The sequence below is a fragment of the Urocitellus parryii genome, chromosome 3 (genome assembly GCF_045843805.1).
Source record: "Urocitellus parryii isolate mUroPar1 chromosome 3, mUroPar1.hap1, whole genome shotgun sequence".
In the NCBI taxonomy this organism is placed as follows: domain Eukaryota; kingdom Metazoa; phylum Chordata; class Mammalia; order Rodentia; family Sciuridae; genus Urocitellus; species Urocitellus parryii.
In genome coordinates, this window is record NC_135533.1 from 206,847,694 (window position 1) to 206,858,038 (window position 10,345).

Genomic DNA, 10,345 nt, shown 5'->3' on the forward strand with positions numbered 1-10,345 from the left:
GGGTATGAAAAACCTTACACATACATACCTCTTTTTTATTGGCCTCTTCACAGTGGCTCTTTGAGGCCCTTGAACACCTGAAACAAGTTCCTGTCTCAGGCCCTTTGCACTGACTATTATCTCTGCTAAACCTCAGCAGATGACCTCCTGCCTCCTGAACCACCCTCTTGAGGTCTCTGTTCCAATGTTACATTCTCTGCTGATCTTACCTGGACACCCTTAAAAAATAGCAGCACTAGGTCTTGGGGGTGCATATCCATGGTAGAGCACCTGCTCACAACACAGGAAGCCCTGGGTTTCATCACCAGCACTGCTTCATGTCCTTCATGTCTCTTCACCATCAGACATGCTATAAGATTGTTTTTTTAAACAGCTTTCTTGAGGCATAATTAATATTCAAAGAACCACTCGTGTTTAATGTGTACAATCTGGAGAGTTTACACATGTGCAAGAATATGCAAAAAAGGCAACAGATTATGATTTACTTATCTGCATATAATTCTTTGCCCATTATTGGGATGTAGGAGCTTTTGTTATTCAGTACTCTCTGGAAGAGTACGGAATAAATGTACCTCCTAGAGAGAAGGATCAGAGCAGGACAGGAGTTCTTCATCAGTAATGGCTCCAGGAATGTCCTAAGAGGACAAATCCACAAGCAAAGTGTAGAAATCCAGTCCTGGAAGGAAATATAAAAGGTAACATTTTAACCATATCAGCAGTGTTCATCTGTGTGTTCATATGTTATTTTTCTCTTTCTGGTAGTTATATCCACTCCATGGAACCAGAAAACAATACAAGAGTATCAGAATTCTGTCTTTTGGGATTTTCAGAGGACCCAGAACTGCAGCCTCTCATCTTTGGCCTTTTCCTGTCCATGTACCTGGTCACTGTGCTGGGGAACCTGCTTATCATCCTGGTCACCATCTCAGACTCCCACCTGCACACGCCCATGTACTTCTTCCTCTCCAACCTGTCCTTTGTGGACACCTGCTTCACCTCCACCACCGTCCCCAAGATGCTGGCAAACATCCAGACACAGAGCAAGGTCATTACCTACAAAAGTTGCATCACCCAGATGAGCTTCTTTTTGGTTTTTGCAGAGTTGGACAACTTCCTCCTGGCTGTGATGGCCTATGACAGGTTTGTGGCCATCTGCCACCCACTGCACTACACTGTCATCATGAATCCCAGGCTCTGTGGTTTGCTGGTTCTAGTGTGCTGGATCCTGAGTGTCCTGCATGCCTTGTTACATAGCTTAATGGTGTTGCGACTGTCCTTCTGCAGAGACATAGAAATACCCCACTTTTTCTGTGAACCTAATCATGTGGTTCAACTTGCCTGTTCTGACACCTTTCTTAATGACAAATTGATGGATTTTACTGCCCTGTTGTTGGCTTCTATTGCCCTCATTGGCATCCTGTACTCCTACTCCAAGATCGTGTCCTCCATCCGTGCAATCTCATCAGCTCGGGGCAAATACAAAGCCTTCTCCACCTGTGCATCTCACCTGTCCATTGTCTCCTTATTTTATGGCACAGGCCTGGGTGTGTACCTGAGTTCTGCAATAACCCAGAGCTCACACTCCAGTGCAACAGCCTCGGTGATGTACACTGTGGTCACCCCCATGCTGAACCCCTTCATCTACAGTCTGAGGAATAAAGACATAAAAAAATCTCTGAAAAATCTTTTTGGAGGGTAACTATAGAAGGTCCTCTTGCCCTGGGGCTTCAGTAGGACCTGACTTTGGTTGCAGGAGAAAACCCTCAGAGCCACAAGTTGTGATTCTTTGATTAGATTGTGAGTGTGAAACATCTCCCTTCTATTTATTTTCTGAAGTTTCATGGAATTCAACCTCTCTATACAGGGATATCCAATTCACTTTATTAACCTCCTGCATGCTCTAAAATCCAACAATTTTTTTGCTTTGTTGTCTTGATTTTATAAATTTATTCCAAAAGTTATCCCAAACAACATATCAGAAATATTTAAAAGTTCCCATTTCTCTCATGGGTTAGCAAAAAAAATCTATTTAATGTCTTCCTACATGACATATGTGTGTTGATTAATGTTTCTTTACCTCTATGAAAACATAGTCATGTCTCTGTGGAAAAACCTGTTCTTCAGAACTCAGGAAATTCTTGCAACTTATAATAGAAGATCATCTGAGGTCACAGTTTGCTTTATCATTTGTTTGTATGTCAGTACTTGTGAAGGGAGGAATGGTGGAATGAAGCTGGTGAATTTATGCTGTGTGTACATATGAACATGCCACTGTGAATGTCACCTTTATCTAGAAATAGTTTAAACAGCTACAAATAATAGAAGGAAGACCAATTAAAGTAGAGGAAAAGGAAGCAGGAAAGGAGGGAGGGGAGGGAAAACAGCAGGGGCTGAAGTGGAACAAATTGTCTTCCATGCATATGTGTCATGTCAGAATGAACCCAGGTGTCATGCACAACTTCTATGCACTAATAAAATATTTGAAAAAGAAAAGAGTTCTTGATAATTTTACTTTAATATTCAAGTGTACTTAATAACAGATCATTGGGGTTTGGAAAAATTGTTTTTACGCTGATATGTTCAAAAGTTCTATGGATTAGAATCTAGATCCCCATAAGTTATTCACCAGGCAAAGTGGTGCACACCTTTATCCCAACTACTTGAATCCCAGGTTGAAACCATAGGGAGCCCAGGCAGGGAATGTTAGCAAGACGTTGGCTACCACAAAATAATAACAATACTAGCAATGTCAAAACAGAAATGTTACAGTTGATAAAGTGAGTGAGTACACTGCCTTTTGAAATCACATCCAAGGCCCACTTTGGGAGGAGAGGAGTTGAACCTACCTACTCCTGACTCTCACAGACCATCACAGCCTTTCTATGCAAAAAACGGTCCACAGGCCTGGACCTGCCACACAAGAGCACCTCGGTCATGCTAGAATGCCGAGTTCCTGGGACCAGAGTTGACCTATGGCCTCAGAATTCACATTTGGACTTGCATCCCTGGTAATTCTTCTGCATAACTAAGTTGGTCTAGACCTGGCTTGGATCACCTCCTCTCTGCTGACATTTGGGGACAGGGATCTCTCCTGTGCATCATGATTGATTGGCACCCGTTTCTGACATTGTCAAGGAGAAATATCTCTCGTTGAGAACGACAGGCTCAGAGCTTGAGAACTGGAAATATCATGCCAGAATTCGAGTGAAGATCCCACTCCTACACTATTAAAAATATCTGTATTTTGAGACTGGGACTGTAAAAATTGCTGAGGATGGCCTAGAAATTATAATCTTTCTGCCTTGGTCTCTGGAGTGGCTGAGATGACAGGTGTGTGCCACCTTGTCTGGCCAGTCCCTACCTGATGTCAGATATTTGTCAGCCCTGTTTCTGCAGTGGAGATGTAGTTCATAATTGTACTAACACATAAAACAGACTTCATAGAATAGACTTCAGTAAAAGTGAAATTTCCCAGGTCCTATCAGGTGTCAGCATTAGGCTACGGTGTGTAAAATCAAACAAACTAACCATCTCGTCTTAATAAATATCTCAAAATGACAGACTTAATGGGAGCTCTTCACTTGTGTTATAAGTATAAATTTCCTGATGTGTTGGGATCATGAAGGTAAGAAGAGTAATGGCCGAGGCTTTCCACCAGGGGAAAACAATTCTCCCCCTTGTTAGAGGAGGCCTGACTATTGATATCAGGTGCTTTGTATCCAACACAGATCTGGGCTCTCAAGATCCGTGAGCTCAAACCTAGGTGAGCTCATCAGCGTGAGACTCAGAAAACACTTTCCGTCAAAGCAGTGATGAAGTGCCAGGAGGCTGGACCTCTGGAAGGCAGGTGGGTCCATGGTGGAGCAATAAAAACTAGGTTCCCTGGGATATAAATGGGTCTCCTGGGAACAGAGAATCAGCAGGAAGAATTTCCTGTCTTTCCAGGCCAGTGTCCCTCAGGGGAATAAGAGGAAAATGAGCTAATGAGCAGATATAGGGAGCTGTGGCTCTCTGCTCTGATGTGGTCCCTCAGTGCACAGCTCTGTGCTGGACAGGACGTGGAGGTGTCTTTGAGGTCTTCAGTCTGCCCAGGAGCCTAGCACTTGACTCCTTCCTGCTGTGTTTTCTGGGGACAGAGCTTCAGTCACCATCAAGCCCACCCAGGCAGGGCCCTGAACTTCCACAGAGAGACTTTCCTCCCAGAGCTGGTCTCCAGGTGAGTCTGGGAGCTCAGTGGACACTGCAGGAGAGCAGCAGAGAGAATGGAGCCCCAGACTCTATAGCTGAGGTCAGTGGAGAGCCAGGCTGAGCTAGCCCAGAGCAGGGCTGCTGTGGCCACTTGCTGTCCTGACGGGTGATTTATTCACAGGCTGCATTGATTCAGAACACGTAGCTGAGAAGTGAATATTGCACTTGTTAACACAGGGTTCACTGCTGACCATGAAATAGAGCTCTCAGAGGTTGAAGAGAAGATGGGAGGAGGTGTCCAGTTTTCCAAGTGAAAGAACAGAGGTCCAAGGATCTTTGCAATTAAGAGAGAAGAAGAATAGGCTTTAATTGTGAAGGGACAAGAAGTTAGGTTAGGGTATCTTTTGGGTGTGTTTGCTTTTAAGATGAGAAATATTTGACTATGTTTGTGTATTGTTGGCAAAGATCCTGAGTAAGGTTCTTAGAAAAATGATCTTCCTTCAAAAGTTCATGGGACACACATTTTAACGTATCATTTTTCTGAGTATTTACACAAAAAATATTATTTCACAAGTGAGTTAAAGTACGTGTAATAGCTTTCCTTTGCAATGGTTTGAGCACCTGTGAGGCTGAACATCTCTGGGTCTGGTAGCCAGTTGCTTGTACATTGCAAAGTGTTTATGCAACTGTTTTATTGTGCACTTGGTGGGGGCATGTGTTCCCTGCTTTTTAATGTATTTCTTAAAACAGTGTATTCACACACTGCCTGTTGGCTATTTATTTTTTTTTAATGTAGGTAGAAATATATTTGTGGGGAGTGTGTGAAAACTTATGAATTTTGTAGGGTCTAATGTATCAATTGGTTGCAACTTGTTTGCACATTGTTCTTTTTTCTGAAAGCATTAAATGATTAATTTAATATTCTTCATTTTGAGTCCTTGCTTTAAATCAAAAAAATATCGAGCATTCTTGTGCACACATTTATTGCTAAGCCAAATTTGATGTTAACCACCTCATTTTCACATCTTTAATTGCTTACTGGGTCTTTTGGAGATAAGATACATTATTTAGAAAGTTGTCACTTTTAGCCACCATGTGGAAGGTAATCATGCTTATTTCCTTTTTGATTTACCATCACTTTAGTGAGCATAGTTTAATTCATATGTATTTGTATTATAGATAATGAAACTTTACATATTAATACCTGAGTCCATATTACAGGGTCATCCTTCATTTTTCTATTATTTCCAGGTGTTTGACAAATTAATATTGAATAAGTAACTCATGTTGATTTTATTAAATAATTCCTATTTTATTTCTTTGTTCTAGGTATTTTAGATTTTCTTTCAGTCAGTGCCTGCTGAATGAATATGTTGACATATTGTACGGAACCCCAACAATATGTACCAAGAGTGCATTTTTAATCAAATGTTGAAAATATGTAAAGGTTAGTTTAAGGGCATGCAGCATGGTGGTCAGCCAAGGTTAGGAAAGGTAGGGCGAGGGGAAATGGGAGGCTGGATAATGTAGATTTTAGTATAATGTTACATCGAAGGAAGAAGTCTTTTGGGTGGTCTTCCCTATTTTTTCACTAATTTACTATTATATCAATGCTGAAAATGTACTTTGCTATTGTTGATTTCAAAGAGTGGTTCTCACCATGTGTGATATTTGTCCCCCAGGGGACACTGAGCAATGTCCAGAGAGGTTTTTCTTTGTTGTCCAACAGGGGAGGGGTCATGAGAGCTTGGGGGGTACTGCTAAACATCCTGCAATGCACAGGACAGCCTCCACCTGGGAGAATAATGTGGCCAGATGTTGTAGGTGAGGAGATGGAGCAGCCTTGGGTAAAAGCATATCTTCACCTTTAGCGGCCATCCCTGTCTGCAGAATGTCTCTCCAAGGCATGGTCCCAAGCCACAGATCCTCCATCGCGTCAGAGATTTCCTCTTTTCTGTTTGACAATTCCAATGCCTTCAGTGTAGGAGCTCTTTGGGGTCTTTTTCCAGGCAGAAGTGTGAGAAAGTGGTATTTTGGTGTTTTCTTAAAGCACAACTGTCTTGGAGCTAATCTGCATTCTTATCATCCCCATTTGGATCTCCCTGTTGTTAGTATCTGCCCAAGATTATCAGCATTTCAAGTCATTTTCCACTTATTGTTCCTCCACTGACGATCAGGACACTTTTTTTGACCATTAAAGAGTTTTGAGTTTTATTTCGTTACATGTGTCTGTCAATCTTCTTACTGTTGAGTTCCTGTGCCTGATTTGCTGTTCACTGTAGATTTCATATATACTGTCCAGATGTTCAACTCAAATGTATTTTGTATTTTTTCCCTGAGGTCTTTAACCTGTCTGATTATTGGTAAATGTGTGAGGTAGGAGACCAGCTTCATCTTCTCCCAGACAAAAGGTCATTTTGTATGCATTTATTTCACCATGTAATCCTTTGCTGCTGCATAGTTTTTTAACTCTTTGTTATGTGAAATGCTCACATGCACTCAGACTTCATTCCCAATTCACTCAAAACTCATGGGATAACTGAGTGTTTATCACCTGTCAATGTCAAGGGAACGTTGTCTGTTATAGTCCACTGTGTCAAAGTCTTTGGGAATTAACTATTAACTCACACTGATATATTAATTTGCCGTTTGATACCCTTTCCCAGTTCTTTTTTTGTTTTGTTTGTTTGTGGTGCAGGGGTTCAAACCCAGAGGCTGGTGCGTGTTGGGCAAGTGCTCTGCCATTGAGCCCCACTGTGGCCCTGCTCAGTGAGTGTCTGAAGCTCCATTCCATTTGATTAATAGCATGTTTTTTTTTTTTTTTTGGAAATGACTGCATTGAACCTGGTTTCATCCTCATTGCATTCTTTGAATTAATAAAAGTCTCATTTTTTAAAGTTAGTTGTTATGTAACTTTGCATCCTATTCAGGAAACACAAAGGTGAATAAATCCACAAGGTCTCTGCTATTTGGATCTTGTATCACAAGGGCTGGAGTGTACCCATGGGATTTGCCAGATGAGACATTAAGACCCCAAGCCTGCCCCTCCCCCCCCCCGAAAAAAAAACCCAGAAAAGATGAAAGATGCCTCATTAGCCAAGTGAGAAAGGGATCTACTTCATCATCCCGTGACCATTTCCATTTCACAGTTGATTGGTCAAATAACTTTTGGAAAAAACCAGAATATTCTCTTTCATCCAAATGCATGACAAATGTTTGTTGTACTTTTTATATATCTCTTGAGAGTTTTTAGTTTATTCCCCTTGATTGTTTTTGTCTTGCCATCATTTTTGTGTAGTGTACTTGAAGCCATGAAGACACCACTATTCTTGACTTTGGGTAATTTTCTCCTGCTCCTTCCTTATTTTTGCAGGTCTTCCAGGAGACGGAACCTGTGCTGGAATCCCACCAGAATCAAGGGAGCGCTCCCTTCCTGTTAGACTCTCAGGGAGAGAGAGAGACTTATTATACCATTTCCCCTGTGTCCGTTTCATTTCTCTATTTTCTTGTCTGTATTTATTGACATCTTTCTTTCCCCCCCTCTCTCTCTCTGTGTGTCTTTAAATGCAGAACAGAATCTAAGAAAATTTAGTCCCATGTTTAATTGTCCAAAGGAGGATTACAAAATGGACTTTCTGGCTACCATTTCTGCATTAGGGGATGGATAGTCTGCTCCATCCAGCTTGCAATGTATACACAAGTCACCTAATAGGTGGTGAGAAGGTCAGAGGCTGAGTAGTAGTGGTATTAAGTGTGTTTGCATGTGTGCTGTCCTTAGGGGATATGTTCCAAGTGGTTCCTCATATGTTCCAAGTGGTTGTTTTAATACACAGGACAACTCAACCATCAGAGGTAATAGGCAGCTTGTTTATTTTAATTCACTGTATTTTGTCAGGTATTTTGCTGCTATGACCAAAAGACCAATTTGAGAGGAGGAAAATTTATGTAGTGCTCATGGTTTTATGGGTGTTAGAGGTGTTAGTTTATAGAAGGTTGACTCTGGGCCCCAAGTGAGGCAACATCCATATCCTGGCAGAAGGGCGTGGAGGAGGAAAGCAAGAAGTGTTTTCTTAGACACCTTTCTTTTATGGCATGACATACAACAATTTCTTTTTTAACAGCTTTGCTGAGGCATAATTAATACTGAAAGGACCACATATATTTAAAATGTACAAGATGAGTTATGCATATGGAAATGCAAGTATGCATATGCAAATATAGGCCATACCCCCAGAAGAAAGAGGAAATAAACCGTAATTTGACTATCTACATATGCTCTTTGCCCATTATTGGGATATAGGAGTTTTTGTTGTTGAGACCTGTACAGTGCCTGGAATGTGGCTGGCACTCCAAATGTACTCCTCTATAGTAAGAAGTAATTTCTCCTTAAAACTATTCAATGCATGAGCTCTTGCAGAAAAGGTTAGAGTGAGACGGGAATTCCGAATCAGTAATGGTACTAGGGATGCCTAGGATGACCAGACCCAGAAACAAAACAGAATTCATTTTCTTTATTGGAAAATATAAATGCCAACACTTAACTATATCAGTAGTGTCCATATGTGTGAAGAATAGTTATATCTATTTTTCTTGTAGTAGTCACATGGATCACATGGAAACAAGAAACAATACAAGAGTTTTAGAATTTCTTCTGCTGGGATTTTCAAAGGATCCAGAACTGCAGCCCCTCTTCTTTGGGCTGTTCCTCTCCATGTACCTGGTCACTGTGCTGGGAAACCTGCTCATCATCCTGGCCTCCATCTCAGACTCCCACCTGCACACGCCCATGTACTTCTTCCTCTCCAACCTGTCCTTTGTGGACATCTGCCTCACTTCCACCACCATCCCCAAGATGCTGGTGAACATCCAGACACAGAGCAAGGTCATTACTTATGCAGGTTGCATCACACAAATATGCTTTTTCTTGTTTTTTATAGAAGTGGACAACTTCCTCCTGGCTGTGATGGCCTATGATAGGTATGTGGCCATCTGCCACCCACTGCACTACACTGTCATCATGAATCCCAGGCTCTGTGGTTTGCTGGTTGTGGTGTGCTGGATTCTGAGTGTCCTGCATGCCCTGTTTCAAAGCTTAATGGTGTTGCGACTGTCCTTCTGCACACACTTAGAAATCCCCCACTTTTTCTGTGAACCTAATCACGTGGTCCAACTTGCCTGTTCTGACACCTTCCTTAATGAGGTGGTGATGGATTCTGCACTTGTGCTGATGGTTATTGGCCCCATCGCTGGCATCGTTTACTCCTATGCTAAGATAACTTCCTCCATCCGAGCAATCTCGTCAGCTCAGGGCAAGTACAAAGCCTTCTCCACCTGTGCGTCTCACCTGTCCATTGTCTCCCTATTTTACGGCACAGGCCTGGGTGTGTATCTCAGTTCTGCTGCAGCCCAGAGCTCACACTCCAAGGCAACAGCCTCGTTGATGTACACTACGATCACCCCCATGCTGAACCCCTTTATCTACAGTCTGAGGAATAAGGATGTGAAGAGAGCTCTGAAAAGTCTCTTTGGAAGAAAAGTATAGCAGGGGCTCTTGCCCTGGTCCTTCAGTGGGACGTGCCGTTGATTTCAGGAGCAAAGCCTCGGAGCCAAAAGTTGTGATTCTTTGACTCAATTGTGAATGTGAGACATCTCCCTGCTGTTTATTTTCTGAAGTTTCCATGATCTGATTTTGACTTCTCTATACAATTATAACCAACAAAATTTACTAAGCTCACTGTACTCTGTGAAAGCCAACATTCTTTTTTTGGTTTGTTTTTCTGATTTTTAAAAAGTTATTACAAATAGTGAACCAGAAATATTTAAAAATTCCCATTTCTCTCATGGGTTTGCAAAAAACATCTTGTAAGTTATGTCTTCCAACATGATATATATTGTGATGGTTAATGTTCTTTTGCTGTATGAAATCATGGTCATGTCTTTGTGGAAAACCTGCTTTTCACAACTAAGGCAATTTTTGTAACTTGTAGTAGAAGGTCATCTGAGCTCATTATCATTTGCTTGTGTATCGGTACTTGAAAAGGGAAGAATGTTTGTATGAAATCGACCAATTGATGCCATGTGCACATATGAATATACCACCATGAATTTACCTTTATGTATTTTTATACAGTAATAATTTTAAAAGCTACAAATAATA

At 41.5% G+C, this 10,345-nt stretch overlaps 2 protein-coding genes across 2 annotated transcripts; both read left to right on the plus strand.

Moving 5' to 3' along the window:
* The first annotated feature begins 775 nt into the window (after window positions 1-775).
* LOC113178520 (olfactory receptor 7A17-like) lies at window positions 776-1,699 on the plus strand. The gene has a single exon (XM_026382799.2). The coding sequence runs from the start codon at window positions 776-778 to the stop codon at window positions 1,697-1,699; it is 924 nt and encodes a 307-aa protein (XP_026238584.2).
* Window positions 1,700-8,800: 7,101 nt separating this feature from the next.
* On the plus strand, window positions 8,801-9,730 carry LOC113178100 (olfactory receptor 7A10-like). The gene has a single exon (XM_026382565.2). It carries the CDS (start codon window positions 8,801-8,803, stop codon window positions 9,728-9,730), a length of 930 nt encoding a protein of 309 aa, XP_026238350.2.
* Window positions 9,731-10,345: the final 615 nt, after the last annotated feature.

Coding starts and splice junctions, on each gene's coding strand:
- LOC113178520 (XM_026382799.2), top strand. CDS start 776: ATGGAACCAGAAAACAATACAAGAGTATCAGAATTCTGTCTTTTGGGA.
- LOC113178100 (XM_026382565.2), top strand. CDS start 8,801: ATGGAAACAAGAAACAATACAAGAGTTTTAGAATTTCTTCTGCTGGGA.